General features: G+C 43.3%; 2 protein-coding genes across 6 annotated transcripts in view; one reads left to right on the top strand and one right to left on the bottom strand.

The window, feature by feature from the left end:
- ITGB3BP (integrin subunit beta 3 binding protein) overlaps window positions 1-4,043 on the top strand; it is a 22,173-nt gene extending 18,130 nt beyond the window's left edge. For all 3 annotated transcript variants that reach the window (XM_027651636.1, XM_027651634.1, XM_027651635.1), the window contains 2 exons: window positions 1,715-1,850; window positions 2,972-4,043. In XM_027651636.1, coding sequence (XP_027507437.1) covers window positions 1,715-1,839 — 125 coding nt within the window. In that variant the 3' untranslated portion in view covers window positions 1,840-1,850; window positions 2,972-4,043. The remainder of the gene's footprint in view (window positions 1-1,714; window positions 1,851-2,971) is intronic.
- A 1,650-nt stretch (window positions 4,044-5,693) lies between these two features.
- On the bottom strand, window positions 5,694-23,276 carry ALG6 (ALG6, alpha-1,3-glucosyltransferase). Of its 3 annotated transcripts, XM_027651633.1 has the most exons (16): window positions 22,604-22,856; window positions 22,328-22,518; window positions 20,926-21,037; window positions 18,657-18,741; window positions 16,812-16,901; window positions 16,039-16,127; window positions 14,184-14,266; window positions 13,459-13,523; window positions 11,383-11,568; window positions 11,012-11,147; window positions 8,935-9,020; window positions 8,452-8,536; window positions 7,297-7,367; window positions 6,940-7,008; window positions 6,340-6,538; window positions 5,694-6,188 (listed from the first exon to the last, which is right to left on the bottom strand). In XM_027651633.1, the coding sequence occupies exons 3-16, from the start codon at window positions 21,005-21,007 to the stop codon at window positions 5,991-5,993; spliced, it is 1,524 nt and encodes a 507-aa protein (XP_027507434.1). In that variant the 5' UTR covers window positions 21,008-21,037; window positions 22,328-22,518; window positions 22,604-22,856; the 3' UTR covers window positions 5,694-5,990. The 3 variants fall into 3 exon arrangements, with proteins under 3 accessions (XP_027507434.1, XP_027507432.1, XP_027507433.1); XM_027651631.1 differs by lacking the exons at window positions 22,328-22,518; window positions 22,604-22,856 and adding an exon at window positions 23,177-23,276; XM_027651632.1 differs by lacking the exons at window positions 22,328-22,518; window positions 22,604-22,856 and adding an exon at window positions 23,125-23,195.
- Window positions 23,277-23,417: the final 141 nt, after the last annotated feature.

Consider the following 23,417-nt stretch of genomic DNA (forward strand, 5'->3'; position numbering starts at 1 on the left):
GAACAAGCTGGGCCTGCATCAGCCACCTCTTCTGCTGCAGCCCAAGTGCCTTCTGGCCCCTTCCACACGTCCCTTTTCCAGCTGCTCTGCTCACATCCATCCTCATCCAGGAGTTTTGTGAGTGTTCTCTTTGGTTTTATGTAGTCTGACTTACTCGGAAGCTCTGCATAGAAAGATATCAAGAGAGAGGAGGGGTTGGGGGGGTATCTGTGTTGTTGGGGTTTTTAAGAACAGCTCACTCTGAGGTGAGGCAGAGTTAGATGGGATTTTGGGAAGGAATTATTCCCTGTGAGGGTGGTGAGGCCCTGGCAGAGGTTGCCCAGAGAAGCTGTGGCTGCCCCATCCCTGGAAGTGTCCAAGGCCAGGTTGGACAGGGCTTGGAGCAACCTGGAATAGTGGAAGGTGTCCCTGCCCATGGCAGGGGGTGGAACTGGATGGCCTTTGAGGTCCCTTCCAACCCAACCCATTCTGGGATTCTGTGTTTGAAAAAGAAGCTGAGTTCATGATGTTTTATGTGAATCTGGGCAGCTTATATTTTTTAGGACAGCTCAGTGTGGTGGCTGTGGCGTGTTTGGGTTCTCCACATGCTGCACAGTCCAAATGCTGCAGTCCATGATTGAAGGAAAATCAGTTCCATAAAGACTGAGTTAGGAATTGCATTTAGTACAAGTAAACCAGCTCATAATTCAATCTGTTATTTTTTTCTGTTTCTTGTCATACAAGACTGGACAGTTTCCTGCTGGAAGCAATTGTGGTGTGGTTTTGTTGATAATTTGTGTGAACAAGTGGTGGTTGTCAGGAATAATGCTGGAAGTGGGACCTGAGGCTGAGTTAGATTGGATGCCTTTTTATGGAGTGTGAGACCTGGCTTAGGACAGAGCCTGGGCTTGGTCTGGGTCAGTTCCTGGTGACGTTGCCAGCACCTCAAATCTGATCCATGGGCAGGTTTTGGTGTTACATCATGTCCTGGAATTGTGTGGGGAGAACTGAGGAGAACCTTCCCCAGCACCCCGTGGCTGGGGGGGTTTGGTGCCCCTCCCCAGCTGGGTTTCTGTTCACTGTAAGCTGCTCTGAACACCTGTCTGTTCTTCTTGGTGTGTTTATTACAGTTCTGAATTCTCTCCTTACCCTCGGTGGTGGTGGAATCAAAGCTCCTCGTGACACTTGGGGTCCTGGGGGCAGAGCTGCTCATCTGCTGCAGGACCATTTGGCAGCCTTGGCACTCAGATGCACCTGCTTCCAGACCCTTTCCACGCATGTTCTCATTCCCTGAGTTCCTTTCTGCCCTTGCACTCTTCTCCTCTCCTTCTCCCAGCCACCTGCTCTGCCCTCATCCTGCCCTGCCCTCCTCGGCTGGGGGCTCAGGTGCAGGGGCCTCCAGGGATGGTTGTTCCTCTCATGCAGTCCTTGGTTGGGTTCTGCTGAATATGGTCCTGATACATTTTTATTTATTCTTTTATTATTAATAGCAAAAAAGAAGCACCAGCTTCTAACACTTGTAGCACATTCTGTTCTGCTGTGGTTGTGTAACACTTGCACATCCACTCACAAGGGCAAGCTCTGAAATTACTGCTGAGACTCCAAGGAAAAGGGCTCCTGGGTTTTAACCACTGCAGCAACTTATTCAACTTGTACTGGGGAGGGATTGTCACACATTCTGCCATAACACCCCTGTTTATCACACATCATGTTTATATTTGTTTCCCCTCCTCAGGGTACATCCAGACTGTTGGGAGCACTGAGTTTCTGAACTCACTCCTGGAACAAAGCAAGGAGCCCCTGGACCTGCTCCCTGCCCTCCCCAGCACCCAGGCACTGGCACAGAGACCAGGAATGTGACCAGGATACAGGTACTTGTTGTAAAGCATTTCCAGAGGGCTCTGGGATGTCCTGCAGGCACAGCTCAAGAGCCCAAGGGGATCAGTTTGTTCCTCCTTTGGCTCCTTGTCCTTGTGAGAGAAAAGCCCAGGTAGTGACAGACCTTGTCTGTCATCGTGTGTTACCTGAGCAGGAGAAAACTGGTTTCATGAAGTCTGAAGATGAGAATACCCACAGATGATCTCAATTCCTGAACAGTGTGAGAACATTTCTCTTTGGGAAGCTGAAGTCTAATTCCCGTAACCGAGGAGCAGGGAAGCGCTGTATGGCCATAGGGCAGGGCTGAGCTCACACACCTGCATTTGGCTCCTCAGTGAAGGTTCCATTTTACTTTGTAATCAGCCATAAGTAACTGAGTAGCAAAAAGCCTTCTAAACCCTGCTCGGCCACAATCGAACATTACCCTACTGCTTCCTGGCTGCTTATGCCAGACTTTTCTACTCCTTCCGAGCCAGTTCCCACTCCCGAGGCAGAGTCCTCGAGGGATGGCATCCCCAGCCCAGGAGAGCAGAGCCAGCATCCTCCTTTTTTCCATTCAGCATAATCCCTGAGTCCTGCAGATACAGAGTGGCCTTTCCATGGTGCAGTAACACGTTAAGTCTTACACTGGGTTATCAGCTTGTAGTAAAGTCGTGCTGGCAACTCCAAGGTTTCAGTTCACAGCTGGCTCAAAGTACTCAGGTCTACTGTGAGTTTATGTCCATGGACAGCAGAGTGTAATCAGTGAGTATTTGCATAAGGCTTTGCACCTCATGCCCAAAAAATGACAATTTCCTGGTACTTTTTATCCCTTCCATGAGTGACCAGCACTGTAAGGCCATTTCTTATTGCTTAAAAAAACACAATTGTGGTGGCTAAATGATCTTTTAGCAATTATTCCTCAACTTTTTCTACAGAATGTCCCTAAACCATCCTAAAATGTTCCTGCAGTCCAGGGCAGACCAGCTGCTGCTCTGCACTGTGTGTTAGTGTTTCTCACACAGTGAGGTTTGTCCTGGACATCAGACAGCCCTGAGCTTCCAAACACATCCCCTGAGTGATGATGCTGTTGTCTAATTGCTATTTATTTTAGCCATTCCTCATCTCCCCACAGGCATTATGTGAAAAATGCATTCCATATCACCCCAAACTTCTACATCTGCTGGACTGGACTTAAAAGGAGCGAAGAACTGAGTGTAAATCAATCTCCCCCCAATCCCGGTGCGGGAGCGTCGCTGGCCAGGCAGGTGCAGTCACATAACATTCCTGGCGTCCATTTAAACTGAACAATGTGCACAATCACATCATCCCAGTGGAAATAATCCACCATGCTGGGAGCTGGGGCTGCTGCTGCTGCCTGGGAAATAAACTGTAGGTTCTGCAGGTTCTTTTCTAACACGGGGTTGGGCTCTGAAGCCGGAGGAAGCTTTGCAGTGCAAGGAATTATTCCGTGTTTCAGCTGTTGAGAAACACTTTCCCTGTTGGTGCTGCCACACTTGGGGATGTTTGTCATCCACAGCCAGGTTTCCTCTAAACTCAACCCAAGCCAAGGTCGCAGCTTCAAACCCAGCATTAACGCACATGCTCTGGGAACGTTTGCTTTTTAGGTCAACATTTTTAGTTTAGTTTTGGTATTTAATGATGTAAGGGCAGAGTTGTTTTATATAAACCAGCTGCTTCTCTTTTTTCCACCCCTCCAGCCTAGGGAATCCCCAGCATCCCAAATCCTTTCATTAGGTTGGAAGAGTGCAGTACAATGATCTATACCTTCTTAAGTTCAACATAAACACCCACTTGAATGTCCTTTTTACTCCTGCAAAGTCCAGCTCCTCAAATAAACTGATTTTTGTGACTAAAACTCTGAGCACTAAAATGATGAACATGTTCTACACGCTCAAGCTTTGGGAGTTTTTAGTTAATAAAACAGTTTTTGCACCTCACTACCTGTGCAGTCCAACTGGGAAAAACATTAGTAACTGGTGGAAGGGAATTGGGACAGTTTTTCTCCCTTCCACACCAGTCTCTGTCAGGCTCTCAGAGCTGTGGGTTGTTGTTCTGTGTGTAAGGGGCACCAGCCCGTTGCTCTGTAGCAGGAGGGGAGGATACTGAACCAGCGAGAGTTTATGTAACCTGACTGTAACCTCTGGAGCTGGAAATTAAATAATTATTGATCTGAGAAGAGCCTGGAACTGACTGTGCTGGTCTAAATCAAGCTGTTATGGGCAGTCTTGGGAGAACATAAAACTTGTACAGGAAATACCAGTGAAGGTGGTGATGGGCAGTGAGTTACAGCACAACTTACACCATGGCAATTACTAAATCTGGTATTTAGTCATTTTTTAGGGAAATAAAGCTGTACATGAAGACTGTGCTGCACATGCCCCCCTCACATGCCTCAGCTATTTAGGCAGTTACTGTGGCTCTGACCTCCTGCTGTACCAGCTCTTGCCTCTGAAACAGCTGGGGCTGTTAAGAACCATTTCCAGTTCCACACAAGGTGGATCGGGTGACTCTCACTTTATCACCCCCCGAGGCCACCTCAAGGACAAAGAAAAGGGATACACTCAAAACTAATGTTTGGCTATGGGGGGAAGGACAGGCTTGGGCTCCTGCTGGACACACGGACCAGGCTCATTAAACCCTGAACTGCTTCTGCTTCCCTCCACCTTCATTTTCCTTGTCACCTTAGAGACCTTCTCCAAGGCTGACAAACTTCAGGCAGCCTTTCCCCCAGCCCTGCTGGGGGGGAGCATGGTGGGTTTGGGATTTCACAGCCTCTGGAGACAAAGATTCCTGTTTTTGTGTCCTGATACACATCAGTGCCACCCGGCCTACACTTCCAAAAAGAAAGGCTGTGCTGTGAGTTACAGTCACCCCCACAGAAAATTCTGAATACTTGTGAAAATATTGAAGTTTGTTGGTTTGTAAGAATTTGCTGAACTGTGCTCACCCCCCATATCCTCAGAGTTACTACTCCAGAGCACCGTTTCCACTCTGTTGGAGCTGCCAGGAGCACAGTGTTGGCTCTGGGTACTTTTTCCACAACAAATAAGGCTGGAAAAACTGCATAAATACACTCAGCTCGGAGCCACTCCATTGACAGGGCTCATAACTGACACAGTTGGAAGTTCCCAGAACAGCTGATTCACACACTGACACTAATGGCAGTGACAGGCTGGAATGTGACAGCACAGCCAGGGCAGGGGGAAGCCTCTCAACAAGGATGGGGGGCTTATTTTTAATATATATACATACACAGATACAGAAGAAAAACATAGACTGATTTCTAATTAAACCATACAACCCTAAATTGCTTTATGATTTATTTTCTTCCTCCATGCTTTGTTATGTTTATAATTACTCAATCAATATGCATTCTCTGAATTATTGGCAGTGGAGGCTGTGCTGCACCCAGGGAGAAATTGCAGAGTTGAGTTCAGTTTACGTCTGCAAATTGCTGTGCAAGGAGGGAGGTTGTTGTGGGTTTGGGGTTTTTTTTTTCCCCCCTCATACCTGGTTTCCAACTGCACTGCAGCACCTCAGCTTTCACTGCAGGAGAAACAAGAGGGTTTGGCTTTTCAGTCCTGTTGAAGAGAGAGCAGTTGAGTCCTAAGACTGCAGAGGTGTTAAAACCACTTAAAGCAGAGCTGCTGACCAACAGTGAAGGAAGAAATGTCACAGTGGAGGAAAGTTTGTGTCACAAAACAATTCAGCAACACCAATTCAGAGCTGTCAGTCCAGTGTTTTGACTTTACCTGCATGACTTCCTTATGCTTTTTATGCTGGGAAAGGAACAAACTCAATGCTACTTTTGCTAATACAGCAAATACAGGGTATTTTAGCATTAATTCAAAATTTGGTCCTTTATTAGGCATTTTAGGTTTACAAATGGTAACAAAAGTATGACACCTCTGAAGAAAACACACCAAATCGTATTTCCAATGCTCTTCAACAGACTTCTCCTTTGAAACAGTCTTTGATTGTTTTGTGTTTGAATAAGCCAAACGTGTTTCCTGACTTTCCCTGGGTTCCAGCAGTTGTGTCCATCCCAAACAGGTTCCCCTGCAGCGCTGACAGCACTCACCAAACACACTCTGTCCTGCACAGTTCAGTCCTGGAGCTCCACAGGTAGATTAACTGATTTTCTTCTGGCTTTTGCTATTCTTGGAGTCCCAGAGTATCACAACATTAAAATACACCAGAAATAATAAGAAGTGTAAGCAGGAAACAATGGACACAGATATGGGAAATAAATCCGGGAGGCTCTGGGGAGGAGGCACTGCAGCACTCAGGAGAGACAGGACACCCATCAGGGACAGGGAAAGGAGGAACTGGAAGATAAGGAATGATAGATTAGGTGTTGGTGATGTAACACCTCAAACAGGTGAGCTGTTACTGCATTGTATGGGAGCTCTGTTACAGCCCCCCCTCCACTGACACTTCTGTGCTGCAACTCAGAGTTACAGCAATTAAATCGCTTACCAGAATCCTGACAATCCTGGGAAAGGACTTAAACCAAGACACATATCCCTTCAGGGAAAGGGAGAATGCTTTGAGCTGCAGGTCCTCTGCTGAGGTCTTGTCCAGGATGGAGAAGGAGGCCAGGCAGGTGGCCAGGAATGCTGGCGTGGTCACGGCGTAGGGCAGGAGCAGCCCGTCCCTCAGCAGGAGAGGCAACATGCTGGGAGCAGGATCATCCCAGCGTGAGGGCACGGATCCAGAGGTGTTCCAAAGAATGCAAAGAGAAGAGGAAAACCAATAAATACATTTATCCTTACAGGAATTGGGGAAGAACATGGTGTTCAGAGAATCATAGAATGGTTTGGGTTGGGAGGGACCTTAAAGCTCATCTCGTTCCACTCGCCTGCCACAGGCAGGGACACCTTCCACTATCCCAAGCTGCTTCAACCTGGCCTTGGACACTTCTCTGGGCAACCCGTGCCAGGGCCTAACCACCCTCACAGGGAAGAATTTCTCCCCAGTATCCCATCTAACCCACATGGGAAGCCATTCCCCCTTGCCCTGTCCCTCCATCCCTTGTCCAAACTCCCTCTCCAACCATGTTAATAGTTTCCAGCTCACCTGAAAGTTGATACGAGTAAAAACCACGTGGCCATAAAGGGGATTTCATTTATGATTAAGCAAACTGGGCTAGAATGAAAAGAGGAAAAACAGGGATCAGATCTTCCCTTGTCAAACACCCCTTCCAGGTCCATGTGGGACATGCACATGGAACAGCAGCACTGGTGACTGTCCCCTCAGCCAGAGTGACACAGGACAGACCAGCCAGGCTGTACTTCACACCTTCATTTCCAGGTTATTCAGAAAAGCAAATGTGCAGAGTGTTTAAAATTCAACATATTTGTAGGTTAAAGAAGCAGCATGCAATAAGAGCGAGGAAAAGATCAAAATATATCCACAGGAATATAATTTACTTACACTGCCACCAGAAGAATGGATTTTTCGTGGACTTGAAAGGAGAACAGGAAAAATGACAGGGCACAACTAACCTTAGGAAAGGAGATCAGAGCTGGATTAGTGTGTGTGACTGCAATGCAAAGCTCTGCTTTAGTGTCTCTGGCACAGACTCCACATGGAGGCAGGAGCTCAATGATCTGAGTTTTCTCATTAATTGCTATATTTCCTCCAGTGCCATTTACAGGCACCAGAGCAGCTCCCGGAACCACCCACACGTGGGTGAAAACACTTGGTTTGAAAGTTGACCAGGATTAGTCAGAAAGCACTTCCTGCAGAGCCCTCACTCCTGCTCAGCTTCACCAAGAACATCTCCACCAAGGAGACACAATGTCCACCCACACAGGCACTGGAAAACCTCAGTCACGGTAAGAATTGCCCACCCTTTGGACATAAAATATTGCTCCTCATCGGGAACAGTTGATACACCGGAGTAAATAAACCAGTTTGGATTTGTTTTTGCTCCCACCAAATAAAAAACACACTGCAAAACATCAACTAAATCTTAGAAAGTGTGACTTCTAGGCAGTGTTGTGATATACTCTCAAACATCGCTCACATAAATCAAAACCAGAAATTGTCTTGTACCTCTCGAAACTTTAGAAGCAGCTTCATATAATTTTTGATTTTTGCATAAGTCATGGCAATGTGCTTCAATTCAATAGTATGACTAAGGAAAGGCAAACATTTGGGATAGTAGGATCATTTTATTTTCAAACCACTAATGAGCTCACAGTGTCCATTTGGGGACTTTTTAATTGACTTCTGCAGCCGATGCAATAAGAAAAACTTAACACTTTGGTAGCTAAACAAGAAGAGGAGAAATCCCAACTCTAGATGAGGCTTTAATGTGTATGGAATCTTCCGAAGGCTCTTCGGAGGAAGATGATAAAATACAACATTAAACAAAGAAAATTGAGGCCAAAGTAAAAAGTCTGGGTTTAAAAGACAGGTCAGACCCCCTGGACACATGAAAGTAAAGCCCTTTTTAACCAATTCCTTCACTATTTCGTGGCACTCACCCCTCTGTGCTCTGCAGCAACTGCTGTTGGAGTGCTGGTCACACCCCAGTGCTGAGGGGTGGAGGAAAACAAGGAGCAATTACAAACAAACACTTACCAAAGCAAATTTAAACCCTCTGAGGGAAGGCTGGACAGTGAGTTTGATACAGGCAGGAAGCAGGCTCAGGAATGTCACAGCAAAACTGGAGAGGTTTGTAAGAAAACCAGTTTAAATACATGAGCAACTACATCCATTAGTGCTTCACTCTGCAGGCCTAGACCTGAATTCTTCACTTAGTTGAGAAACAGAGCTGTGAGCTCTGACTTCTAAGAGCACTAAAAGGAGTAATTCTTTGAATTTGCAAATTTTAACTGTTTTAACCAGGCAGCTTAAATCACTATATGGACAAGCAGGGAATTTTTCAGTTCCTAACAGCACTTCGGGAAACCCTCATCACTGGGGAGAAAAGTACAGCATAGGAAAGAAAATGTATTTTCAATGTTTTAAACACAACTTCTCATAGTTCTTTGAGAAAATTCACTCCTTTTGCAAAAAATAACGCAGATAAAAACTATCTAAAGCACTTAAGTCATGTCTTACCTGAGTTTGAGCTGAGTTTGAGGTGATACTACATTCTTTATCTTTATAAGGACACTTAGACTGCACCAAATATTGGCTACTTTATCCTGGAAGAAAATAAAAAGGTAATTAGTGATAAATATATTCATTTAAACTTATGTTTGTGACAACAGTGGGGCTTGGGAGGTGGGGATTGTTGGGTTTCTACTATGAGAGTGCAAAAAACATTTGCAGATGTACATCATATTCTTAGATGTGCTTGAGCTTATTCTGAATGGAAGTTTCAAGAGACTCAATTAAAACATGCTCTAAAATAACTGAGAAATTGTTCTCCAGCACAAGGGACAACTACTTAACTCATGAGACCACATATTCTGTGAGAATATGGCTCTGACACCGTGTCCCTGAGCAAACACTGGCACATGGGAGTCCCTCTCCAGGAGGACACCGTGCTGGCCCATCTCATTCATGCCTGGCCGTAGCTGTGCTCAGTGCCCGCCAGCACTGACAGAGTTAACCCCTAATAAATCAAGGAGTCTAAAGACATTAGCAGTTGTGCTAGGATCACTTTCCAAATTAAATCTGTAAGCACAGCTCGTGAAACTCATCCCCAAGCAGCTGCTGGAGGCACAGCTGTGTGGACAGAACACCACGGAGGCACCAGCACCAACAACTGAGGCACCTCCCTCACGTGCTCGCCAGCAACACGGGATATGCCGAGGATTCCGAGGGGACACGGGTTTGGCAGCACCAGCAAACACCACTTCACAGCCAGCACCATTCTACAGCCTCAGCAAGTGTTACTGGGCTGCAAAGGGACACAAGGCAAAGAACCTGTCACACACGCCCCGGGCTGAGTTACTGGGCAGTGCTTACGTGGACAATTTCTCATTTTATCCGCATTAGCATCCAGCAAGTCACTGCCCTGAGCAGCCCAGCAAATATCTGGGCTAATATTAGACTAAAATCCTTCAGCTCTTTCGGACTCGTTGGTTATTGTCATTTACAGATTGTATTTTTAAACTCGGTACTGGATAAAAAGTGTGGTGACCCAAACTATTTTTCTGCATAAATTCCAAATAATCTCCAAGAAAATGGGTCATTTTTTGGGGGGGGGGGGGGTGTCTGTGTGAGGAGGGGGCTTTTTTGGAGAGGTTGTTTGGTGTTTGTTTGTTGGGGTTTTTAAATAAACTAGCAGAGAGCACATTAAGAACACTTGTGTACTGCTGCCTTTGGTACATCAGCATTAACTTCTGAAGAAAAACATGCCAGCTGTGATATTATCTACATCTGAGAAAGACTGGAAGAATAAAAAAAACTACGTAAGTATTTGCTTTAATCCCTGTGACAACACAACCTGAAATTCAAAGCTTCATTTTATTGGTTAAGCTTGAAGGTGAGAATCTGCTGTATAAGAGTGTAATACTGACCCGTGCCCTAATTAAGCAAAAGAGCAGCAACGATTCCCTGTGAGTTGGGAAATGGGAACCCTTTCTTTCATCCCAAAACTCCTGTGGCATTGCCACTAGATGAGGGAGGAATTGCTTTACTGGATTAAGGCTGCAGTAGTACTCAGCACTTGCCAGCATGCAATTGTCCATAGCCTTAGGAAAAGCAGAACTGGTCTAAAACTTTTGGAAAACACTGTGGAAATTGGCACAAGGTGGGCCAAAAAGGAAGTTCTGGGCTGTACCTACAAAATTGTTTTCAATTCTTTTTTTAAATACTTAATCCCACTGAAAAGAGCTGAGAAGAACGAAAGACAGGCTGAAGCTGTTCACTTTCAAGGTTACATCTTCTGACACTGTCAATTACTATGGAATCTATTTCAATGGAAAAATGTATGGATTGAAGTATGGGTCTGATGATGGGATAAGTGTTGTCTACTGGTATAATATCCTGGAAGATGCCAGCTGAGCTGGGGTTAAACACTGGATTAAATAACTGGCAAGGACTGCCTGCTGAAGAAGCCTCTCGAATTACCCGTCCCGTGGTGTGTCTCCCCCATGAAATCCCTAAAGGTCACACTGAAGGTTTCTCAAGGGATCTAAGAATACAGGGCAGGGGCAGTGGGGTGGGGAGAAGAAAACATGCATGCCTCAAACAAGCCTCTGTCAATGGGAAAGAGTCTTCTGAGTACTTGCATGATTTGTTCCACGTCGGTGCCGAAGGGGAGCCAGCAGGCAGCGAAGGACAGCACCACTGTCCCTGCCAGTTTGGTCAACAGCACCAACCTGGGCCCAAGAGAAGAAAAAAGCTCTCATTTCAGGAAAAGCAACCCAGCAGATATACCTGCCTTAGATCTCAGCAGCAAATACTCATTTTGCAGGAGAGGAAGACGTTACAAAAGTATCTTCCCCTACAGCTGAATTCAGAAATGCCCACGTGCAGATTAGGAGAATCCCACTCTCCGTGCCAGGCTGCCCAGGTGTATTCCTGAGAAAGACAGAACAGTTTAAAGCCACTTACCCCTTTCCTTTCAGTCCCTTCTTGAAGCACTTCCCCAGTAAATAGCAAAAAAAGGGCAGGGAATGGTAGAGCTCCATTTGCTTGTAGTTTAAGGCCAAGCAAAAGGCCACCGAGCCCAGGAGGTCCCAGTCATGGGACAAACAAAGGACACCCCACAAGGCAAAGCCGAGGCTCACTGAGTTGTATATGGTTTTTTATGTCAAGGACAAGACACACATCTCAGTTCTGCAAGTCAGTAATTAATGCCCTGAGGGACAGGCATAAATAGCTTGGAAAATTAGTTTTTCCAAGTTAGTTTTAAAAACACATTACCAGTTGTGACTATTTTATTCACAGAGAGAAATAATTTTACTTCCGTTTAAAATGTAATTTTTGTATTTCTAAGGCTTGATTCAGAGCTTGCACAGGCAAATATGAGAACAAATTATGTGTGTGTTAATTACATATATAAAGTACATTCAGTCAACCAAGCTTTTGGTGACAGTACGATACCACATGCATCAGGGGAAACTTTCTTTCTGTATTTACATAATTAAGGATAAAGCTTTCACAAGCTTCTCCTCCCAGCTCACAAAAGATATGTGCAGAATATTCAAATATATCAGGGTTTAAATTATATGTAATTTAGTTCAAGGACTTCTGAGGTTCTTGTGATTCTATTACACTCACAGTGCACCCTCATCCATGACCAGTTCCCTTAACTGCTAATACTGCACAAACAATGAATAATAGTTACTAAAACCAATGTTGCTCCTTATGACTTTGAGAGCAGGTTCACAAGATCAGTAAATTTGGAACAGACTAGGCTATGCTTACTATTAAATTGCAACAAAGTATTAGCTTTGTCTTTTACTTGGCGTTCTTAAAAAAATGAGATAAACCAATAGGGCACAGAATCCCAGCATGGTTTGCTTTGGGGGGCACTTTGAAGTTCATCTTGTTTCAACCCCTGCCATGGGCAGGGACACCTTCCACTAGCCCAGTTTGCTCCAAGCCCCATCCAGCTTGGCCTGGAACACTTCCAGGGATGAGGCAGCCACAGCTTCTCTGGGCAACCTGTGCCAGGGCCTCACCACCCTGACAGGGAAGGATTTCTCCCTAATATCTAATGTAACCCTGCCCTCTGGCAGTGGGAAGTCATTCCCCTTGTCCTGTCACTCCAGGCCTTTGTAAACAGTCCCTTGCATTTCTTGTATTGTCAGAAATGTCACAATACTTGGTTTCCCTCTGTCAGTGTAGGTATCTGTAGGACACATCCAGATGGCCCACGCTGCTTTCAGCCCACTCCCACTTCCCACTCCCAATCCTCAGGTGTATTTGACAGCTCACTGATTTCCCATCAGCAAACTCCCACCAAAAGGCCCTGATCTTGCAGCAGTTCAGATTAAGCAAATCTTTGACTTCCTGGGAGCAGGGCACAGGGAGTGATGCTGTTCATGTAAGAGTGGCAGGGCTGGACCAGCCCCCAGAGGCTCTGCAGGACATCTCTGCTTCCACTGCATCCCCCCAGCACGAGGTCAGCTGACAGCATTTGCTTGTTCATGTACAAACCCAGTACAAAACCAGAATTCTTATTAAAACAGACCCCCTGTGAAGGTGTCTGCACCAACAGAGACCAGTCAGCCCTGGATTCACTTCTCTTCACTGTGAAGCCAGGACAGAACAGCCCATTTTACAGAACTGAACATTTCCCACAGCTACTCCTGACACTCCTCTGCCATCCAAGCAGATCTGAGGTGATTCCCTCTCCAAACACAAATCACAGGAGCACAAGCCATCATTCTCTTCCCTGTCACAGCACCACTGGTCTTGTCTGCAATAAAGTGACTGACAGAAATACGAGCTGGAGGCACGGAAAGAATTATATTCATGTTTGGATTGATTTGTCCCAATATCAATAATTTTTATCTCAAATATGTCTCAGACTTACAGTTTCTTTGATATCTCTGCTTTGGGGTGGCAGAAGCCCCTCAGATGACTTTGTATGCAAAAATAACCTTGTGCCCAGCCAAAAAAAATGCTAAAAACAGTGTTACTCCATAAACACAAATTCATCTCAGTGCAGAACAAGGATACTGGAAGTGTCCATGGTCAATAAGAATGAGGCCTGGATAAAGTAGGATACAGAGAGCACTGGAAACCTGGAAAGAAGGACCAAAAACGAGAGGGGACATATGATTATTCCCAAATAAGACATCAGACAGAGGAACTTACACCTCTGCAGTACAAAAATATGTCCCTCCTTGCTGCACCCTATATGTAGGAATCTTATTCTCTACAAGTAATCATATGTCAGTAACAATCTGAGGAATAAAAAAGAATAAAAATTTTCCATAAATGAGAAAATATCGAATATTGCCTGTCCTTTGCAAACAGCTCAAAGATCACCCACACCCATCTTAAACCTTAAACCACTCCAAAACCCAGGAGATTTATTATTCCAAAATGTATTGAATCTACTGTGAGGAGTGTTCAAGAAAAAGCAGTTCTCAGATGCCCCTGTGCCACACCATAATCTTGTTTTTACTACTCAAGTAACAAATTCAGAAAGAAATATAATTCAGGAGTTCATGGCTCCTAAACTTCAGAGCATCTTGTTATTGAAAGCATTAAAATAATTGCTGTAAGATAAAATAATGGCTTTTTTAATCTTTTTAACTGAAAAGCCTTTAATATGAGCTACACTGATTGTCAGCTTTACATGGGTTTTGGATGTTAATTAACTCAGTGTTACAGTTCTACCCTGCTGTAACAGTGTTTTCTTTGTTTAATTTACACACACCCCCACACCAGGTACTTGCCTTCTTTTTAGCAGATGTTTCTTTCAAGGAAGAACAATATAAAATAACTGCAGGAATATAAACCAGCAAATCAGCCACAAACACTGCAAAATAAAGATTAACTTTACATTAGAATCCTCCTAGGAGAAGACAAGGACAACATACAGGCAAGTGAGCATTAAAATATCAGAAAGTTCTTCATCAGAATAAACTGGGCAGTTCCACTTCAAAGGACAAAAAGAAACAGGTCCACAGAATTTGATCTTGTTAATGTGTGTAAGGCTCATTTCTGATGTCCCAAAGCTGCTGCTTCCACGTGTTCAGCTGTCCTGGCTCCTGGCACAGCCTCAGTCACACAGGGAGCACACTCTAGTTCCTCACATGCCAAAACCAGGGAGGCATTTGGGAATGCCCCAAAGAAATCGGCTCTGACTGGATCCAGGCAGGTTCTTTGATGGGACAGATACTCTGGGGACACAACTAAGAAGCTCCAGATTGTAACAATCTCTGTGTGAATTAGTGATGTGGGTAAAGAGACTAAAACTAGTGATTTGGCTTTGATAACCTGCCTACAGCAAGTATTTGTAAGAGAGTTGACAAGAAAACAGAACCAGCAGGTTCCCCTGCCTGGGATTATGCCAAGCAGGTGAATTCTCCTTGAGCCTGAGAAAAACCTCAGATTATTTTTAAAAACCAGTTTCATAAAATGTGCAATGGTTCCAAAAGGGAAAGTGTACTTTGCCTCTTTTTAGCCAAGGTCTTTGGAAGAAAATGTTTCAATATCTCAGTTACCCAGTGATGAATTGTTTTGCCAGCTTAAGCCACAACTAAACAAATATACCCAAGGTGTTAGCAAAACAAATACACTGATGCTTCAAATAAAGCTGACATTGACCACTCTGAATTATTTTAATGCATTCTTCTAATGGCTACTGTTAAATAGTGTTTATCAGCTCTCTAGATCCATCAGTGGTTTGTCAAGTGAGTTGATTTCAAAATTAATAAAGACCATTTCAAGGGTAATTAAGTTCTAGTGATTTTTATTTTTTTTTCAATTCGATCAATTACCAGAGACCAGACTGAGAGGTTTGTGAAGTACAGAAAAGCTATTGATGAACAACAAATTCTGCTGTTGCAATCAGAAAGCATTTTGTGGAACTTGAGTGTTAGAGAAAGCAACACAGATTTAAAATGAAGGAAAATAGAAACAGGATAAGAAGAGTTCACTGGAGACATTGCTGCTTTCCTGATACAGTTACCAAATCAAGTTATCAACACATTTTCTCTGTACTTGTTTCATCATTTTCTTTGTAGTGGCAGTTTAACATAATCAAAGAGTCAGAAGAGTGACTGCAGGAAAATGAAATTCAGAATAGATGTGGTAAAATAAATTTTTACTTTTTTGTTAACAGTAATAATATCAAATCTCTTTTCCTTTGAGATCAAGTATCCACTCATAATAAAGATCTCTGAGACCTCAACTGGCTGTTAAGTCAGTGAATGCCAGTCTACACTGTAAATTAATTTTAATATAAAAACCAAATTCAGCTAAAAATGAAAAGACTAATTATGAGAATGGAAGGGAAAACAAGAATATTATTTTCGAAATTAAAAAATTAGTCTATGCTACAAAAAGTAGCTTTGTCTCAGAGTTTTTAATGAATCAGTTGGGCTGGAAACTTGTTTTTGTATTTTATATTTATCACTATGGCAGAAGAGGAAAGAACACAGGACTTTGGTTCATAAATGGGCCTGCAAAACCACCTGAGTTAAAGAACTGAGAATAAACCAGAAAAAACAGAGAAGCTGCATATTAAACATGTTAAATGAGTGAGACAAAGGTGCAGGACCATCCTGAGGACTGGGATTTCCCTACCTGTTGTCCTCATAAACAGCTTGTGTGGCTGACTCTCGTAGCCCCGGGAGCTGCGCAGGGCAACCCAGTCAGGATTTATTAACTTGGCACTGGAAAACAAAGTACAGACACATCAAAATGCAGACAGTTCTCATTTCCCTTTACACTCCTCTCAGCAATAAAGATGACATGCACAGGAGCATATTCCAAGAGTCAAGATGAATGAGAAGAAATATTTCAAAGAGCAATAGTGATCAATGAGAGACCTTCCTCACTCCCAGATCAGTTTACACTACAAACTATTTCACAATTAAAAAAACCTAATCTTTGGAAAAAGTAAAAAGGGAGTACAATATTTATTAGAACAAGATAACCACCTTCAGTCTGGTTCCACTGACTTTTAAAAAAACAATTGTAAATACCTTTCATACTTAAGTATTAAATATAAACCATTTACAGTTCACATAGATGCCCCACATAACTCTGCCTGTGCACTTTAACCTACATTCTTATTCCATAAGTCTCATTCCAATGGCAGTAAAGCCCCTGTGGAAAAAGTATTCCAATAACAGAATTCTATTTACATGATATCCAGTCATCAAATGACACTGGGGCTCTCCACACACGAGAGCTTTCCCAAGCAATGCACCCAATTCCTACAGCACTTTTTCCCTGGGCATCACTGATCCAGCAGTGGAAAGCTGAATATCCAAGCCACATCTAAAGCTGCTAAAATTCACAGACCTGGCAAAAAGGAGAATGTAACACAGAAGTATTTGAAATCCTGAACTTACATGTAAGCACACACAAAACTGTGATAGGCTGTGAGAGGTGGATAATCAAGGCCCCAGTACAGGAGGTTGTTATCACTTGTGTTGAAGTACCTAGAAAAAATAAAATTAAATTTAAATAAGTATCTACATTTCCAGCTTGGTTTTTGGCCCAAGGAAAAGGCTGAATGCTAAATGTATTCAAAATCTAAAATGGAAGGTAGCAACTTGTGTATCTGTTTAATTTTACTGCAAATAAAGAAAATCTCAAGCAACAAAGTAACAGCAACAGTGATTCAGAGTTCACATATTTGTGGCTGCAGAACAGCTTTAGAAAAGCTGCTAAAGTTCATTTATCTGGAGTGGGAAAATCCTAGGTCTCCCTCAGAACTCAGGTGGACCACATGCAAGAAAGGCAAAGGATTTTCCCATTTGTGATTCCACTGTGTCAGTATTTCTATGGAAGGTTGGCAGCAGTTCAAATTGTCACCTCTTCCAAGTGAGAAACAGAGTTTTGTCCAAGGAAAAGTTACAACAATAAGGCATCAGATCCTCTTTATCTCCCAGTGAAACACTGATTACTCTACTCCAGCTGCCACAGGGTAAGCTCTTGGCTTTTCCAGTTTCTCTCTTCAAATGCAGCCAATTTTTGACATTTATTATAGTAAATGATATTTCTTGAATTCTTTATGAGCTGCCTGAAGTGTCTTATGAACTGATGATAAATCACATTTCTTTGAGTTGCATCTCTGCTTCTCATCCTACAATTCAAGACTGCTCATGCCAAGGCAGTGCAGATTCTTCACCCAGAATGTAACAGTTTGCAACTTTTAGCGAACTTAACACTTTGGGGAGTTTATTTTTTTAATTTTACCTTATATAAACTCATAGTTTCAATAAAAGAACCCAACTCCATATCCAGTAATATTTATCAAGAAAGTCTTCAGAGTTTTAATTAGCAGTAGGACAAGCACGTTCTTAAAGCAGCCTTTAATAATGTCAAGATTCTAAAGAACAACATAAATAAGAATTATTTAAGTTCTAGAATGTAATCTCTTGCATAGATGTGCTTTTCCCAATGCCCAAGATTGAATGCGACTTTGCTGTATTAGAGATTGAATTCCCAGAGCAGAACCAATCAAAAAAACCCCAAACTTCCATTATAAATATAAAATTACATTAATGATAAAAACAGAGAGCAAATACACCAGGACCAAGATGCCCACCTGGCAGCCCATCAGCTAAACCCAGCCTGCAACAGTTTCATCTGGCCCCTGGGAACACCTGGAAATAATGGCTGCTATAACTCCTAATTTTAAGTAGATATAGTTCAATGTAGCAGAGTGGATCAAAGCTGCCAGCTCTATTATTATGGAATATCCCTTATCCCAGGTTTGGAAATGATAATACAGATACAACAGGATGATCTGAGGTCACTACACAGAGCCACCTGCAGATATTTACAGAAATACAATTGAATTAACATCCTATTCTGTCATAACAGCTGAGGAAAAATTACACCAGACAAACACCACCACTGTCCCTGCTGGAAGACGACCTGGAATTCCAATATATTCCAGTTTGTGTTGTATCATATACATGGACTAAATAGTTTTTACTGTTCCATGCATGATCTAAGGAATAATAGCGATAATGTAAAAAGAAATAAAAATTTTGGAATAATTTTCCTTCTGTTTTAAGTGATCTGTACAAATTAAGGTCACTATCCTTACATCTACATTCCAGGCACTCACATCTAAAAAAATCTAAGAGAACATGGGTGGGAACAAAGGACTCAGAGGTGTAAAACACAGCCAAAATTTCAGTACATTCACCCTTTGTAAGCTGAGCTCCACCAGCACCACCTACCACTGCCTGATGGGTAAATTGTAAGTAATTTCTTGCCAGTGCCTCTGAGCTTCATAGTCTCCATACATAGGTGGTTTTCCTGCACCTACAAAAACAGGACAAAGCAGTCAGGAATTATTTGGTTTATACAGATTGCTTTCCCCCAGTTAGGTATTGCATATTAATATACTGCTGATTGTATTCTCCATTCCTCTATGGTACTGTAGAGCAAACAGACACTGCTGTGCAGTCTCACAGGGAGGACAAAAAAGTTAGGTGTTCTTTTGGCTTTCTGGATATTTCTGCAATAAGCATTTATCAAGGCACTGTGCAGTGAAGAACTGCTTCCTCATCTGACAAAAAAAATCATTTCCAAGTGTAGATGAAAAATGGGGCACTTCCACTGATTTTGTGGGAACTACTGCACTTCCTTAGTCCATGTTCTCACCTGTGTTCCAGCCACGTTGTGGTACCTTACTATTAAAATCAACAACCAGCCTTTTTTCAGGAGAAAAAAAAAGCTTTATCAATGCAAACACTTCAGTGTCTACTCAAATAATTCCCTCAGTGGAAGGTTAACTCTGCTGATACTGGCAGCATGTTAAGCACCTTCACAAAGTTTATTTACTTCTATTAACCTGCTTATTGAGAACAGAGACTGGACTGATTGTACTCCCAGTGAAATACTGACATGAGCCAGACAGAGATTTAAGGGTTTCTTTAAAATACAGGAAAGCCATCTATATTTCTTCACATGATCTATGTTTGTGGGAGTCCCACAAGCTCAGATATGTAGTATTTATTCCCAGAAAGTGGAAAGGACATATTATCTCTGCTAATTTATTCCTGGATGGTAGAGAGAATAGATTATCTCCACTATATGACACATTCAACCTGAAGTTTCCTAAATAAGTGAGGTCACCTGGGAACAGGAGTTTTATCAGTGTCAGTTCTGGAGCTATAAATCTAGTGGAACATAGAATCTGCCATAGGATTACTGAAATTCAAGATTTTAATCCAAAGTTTCATTATAAAAAGCCAAATACAGACTGGTCAGTTAATTTAAGAGTGCATATTTAGCTTCCATCTATAGCAAGCACAGAGTACACAGACAAACTGGGTTAAAAATTAATAAAAATGCAATATTTTATTTTAAAAGGGTTGTTCCTTTTCCTATTCAAAAAGGAGTTACATGATCAATGTGTAGGAAATCAGATTAAAAAAAAAGTTGTTTTAGTTTAGGTATTATTTTAGACTATCTTTCAAAGTCTTGATTGATTTGAAATTAAATCAAGTTTTAAAAATCCTGTTAGCAGTGGAATTGTAAATACTTGAAGTGCAAGAGAAATGCAGTGCTGTGTGGCAAAAGACAGGGTGTTTTCTGCCTAGAGATGGGTAACAGAGCCTCAGTTACCTACAGATCTCTCAGAATGGCATTTTCAGAAAGCAAACTCAAACCAAAACAACTGGGCATGCAACTCAGGTTCAAGCAAATTCCTTCACTTGAATGAAGCCCAGGAGTTACCAGTTCAGTCACCAGAATACTCCTGAACAGCTCCAACCACTCAGGGGATGAGGCTCCAAAGAAAACCAGAGCTGGACTAAACTGAGCTTGTGATACTTTTAACTGATGAAGGTTGAAAATAATGGTTTGGTTTTTTTTTTTTTTTTCTCAGTTTGCAGAGAGCAAGCTTATGCTAAATGGGAATGGCATTGAGAGGCTTGGAAAGAAACTTGCTAATTCTTTGCAAGTGTTCTGACATGGGGAGGAGAAAAACTCATCCATTAACAGGATACAGCTGTAGCTCAGGCTGTAAACAAGCTCAAGGAAGCACAGCTCCAAGGCAGAGTAATCCCTCACTCCACGTCACTTTTACACTGTCTTCATTAGCACTACTGTAGTTTTAAAACCATAATTTATATTTAGCTGTCTGCTATCGAATTTAAAGGACAATTGTAAACAAATCTAGAGTTGGACTGCAATATTCTGCACATAAAGGCACAGGGGAGAACAGCCAGATGTTCAACCTAAAACACTACTGACCACCACCACCCCTCAAAAAAAAAATTGTGGTGTTTTTTCCCCAGTGCTTTGTTCCAAGCAGCTGTGATGTTAATCATTGCACTCTTCAAAAAAACAAGAACAAGGAATTCTGAGGGAGATCAAGAGACACTAAAATACGATGATACTTGAAATAACACATTGTTTCCTATTTATGATTTTACATAAATAAAAAGTTTACTTTAATTTACCACGAGGTCCATAATTCAGCCTGTGAAGGTGCTTTACCTGAGTAGGAGCCCAGTGACACAGCCCAGCGCACAGTGAGTGCCAGTAACACAGTAACTGTCATTAAGCTCCACTTCTCCATGGCTGGCCTTTGGAACAAGCCAAAAGGGACCTGGAAAAAGACCACAAACATTGCTACAATACCATCCATGGGGTTGTTCCTTGGGGATTGCTGCTAGTCCTGGTTAAGGTCACTTAGTTTCTCAGTTAAGAGCACCACTGCCAAATTAGGCAGAGTGTAGATCTGGGATAGGCATCACTGCTGGTTTAAAGGGATTACAGGTTATTTAAATGAGGGCTGATCTCCCAGCAAACTTACTTGACCACACTAAGGACCCAGTAGCAATAAGAAACATTGCCAAATCTGTAAAAATTAAAGGCCACATGCATCAAACTCAGAAAGCAAAAAACAGGAAAATAATTATGTTGTCCTATGTAAAAAGGAAAAAAAAAAAACAAAACAAGCCACTAACTAACTATAGAACATGCAAACTTTGACCCAAAGAAACAAAAATATTTTATTCTGAATTAGAAAAAAAGTGAGGAAGAAGCTAGTCCAGCCTTGATAGTGAGAGATGGGATGAGCCTGGGTACAACTGGCACAGATTTTCCTTGCAGGAAAGGCATCATTTGACTTAAGAGAGTTTAATATACTTGTTCATGAGCAAAAAAAAAAAGAGGCAACAACAACAACAAAACCACACAAAAACAACAACAAAAACCAAGCCAAACCAAACAAAAAAAAAACAAAACAAACCAACCTCCTCACAGCAGCAGTACTAAGCTGCTGTTTTGGTAACAGACAAGCAACATCCAAGGCATATTTAGGTGATTCTGCTCAAACTACATCCATATTTATTTTCTATTCACAGAAAGCTGTGACCCAGCACCATCAAGGGAAAAGTTAATTAATAACACAAATCTGTGGCAGCAGTAGATCACCATCTATCCATAGAAAGGTGAACACTGACATTTGCATGTTTTCAGTGTGCCTAAACCACAGGGGAGGCACTTTTATCTAAATAAAAGATAATGGGGTCGACTTCGTAGATCCTTTCACTTTAAGTGGACTCTTGTGCTTCCTAAATTTGGGTCTAATAGACCCAGGGTCTTATAAGAATTCCAAAATCAAGCATCACAATCCCGGCCCTTCCCTTCTATAAAATACATCTGCCCTTTCCTTCCAGCTCATTAAAACATTTATTAATTAATTACACATTTTTAATTTCCACATAACATCTACAGACTCCCCCATCTCTGTTCCTCTCATTTACTTCTGCCATTCCCTACTTTTGGAATAACTTGTTTTTCTGAGATACTGAATTTCTTTCTCTACCCTCAAAAGTGGTCCTTGAAATAATTCCTTCCCACCTATTTTTCAGCTTTAGTAATTATCTCATACCTCCTGAAACAAAAAGCCATGCTTTTATTAGAATCTAGAGCACAAATCTCTAGTTTCTGCTATCCTGTGAGTAACAATATTAAACAAGGAAGAGGTTTCAGGGGATGATAAAGCAGGTTTGGTCAGTCCCAAACTTTTCGCCTTCTGCCTCTGCACGTGCGACACTGAGGGTCTCTACAGTGAGGTGCCACCTGGAAGCATATGGTGAAAATCACTCAAAAATCCCACTATCCTTCCACACTGCCCACGACGAAGATAAATAACACCAACACAAACCACCCACTCCTGGCCACAGGGACGCTGACAGAACTCAGCCAGCGATGCACAGCCCTTAATACAACTTGATTTAAATCAGCACACGTCTCAGCAGCGCCCTTCCCCTCCTCAGAAACGCGAAAGCTGAATGAAGAACTTAATCTGTTGCAGCAATACCCGTCTGTGATCCTGCTGTTCCACTCACCCTGGTCAGGAGGTGCTTTTACTCCTCATGGTCCCTCATCCCCCTCATAACTCACTCACCCCGCTCTCAGATCCCACTCACACACTTCGCACCCCCCGGCCTCCTCAGAGACCCCCAGGATAAGCTGTCGCTGAGGGACTCACGCCCAGGGCTCCCTGCGAGTCCGCCCGAGCTGCTCCCACCCACCAGCGGACCCTGTTCCCCTCAGCCTCCAGCCCCCTTCACCCCTCAGCCTCCAGCCCCCTTCACCCCTCAGCCTCCAGCCCCCTTCACCCCTCAGCCCCCGCAGTCCCTTCACCCCGCAGCCCCCCTCGCCTCCCTCAGCGCCCTCATGCCCCTCAGCCACCTCAACCGTGTCAGCCGCCCTCGCCTCCCTCAGCCCCGCTCACCGCTCAGCTCACCCGCTCCGCTCCCGTCCCGTCCGTTCCCGCCCTCGCTCCCTCCCCGGCTCGGCCGCCACGCGCGCTTCCGCCTGTGAGGCGCCTTCCGGGCGCGCTGTGCGCATGCGCGGGGCGGGAGCCTGGGAGTCCTTCATGGATCCGCGGGGGGATGGAGAACTCCGACTCTGGGAGAGCTGGGGGTGTTCCCCTGGAGAGGAGAGGGCTCCGGGGAGACCTTAGAGCCCCTTCC

This window comes from Corapipo altera, unplaced genomic scaffold (genome assembly GCF_003945725.1).
Source record: "Corapipo altera isolate COAL_440 unplaced genomic scaffold, ASM394572v1 57, whole genome shotgun sequence".
In the NCBI taxonomy this organism is placed as follows: Eukaryota; Metazoa; Chordata; class Aves; order Passeriformes; family Pipridae; genus Corapipo; species Corapipo altera.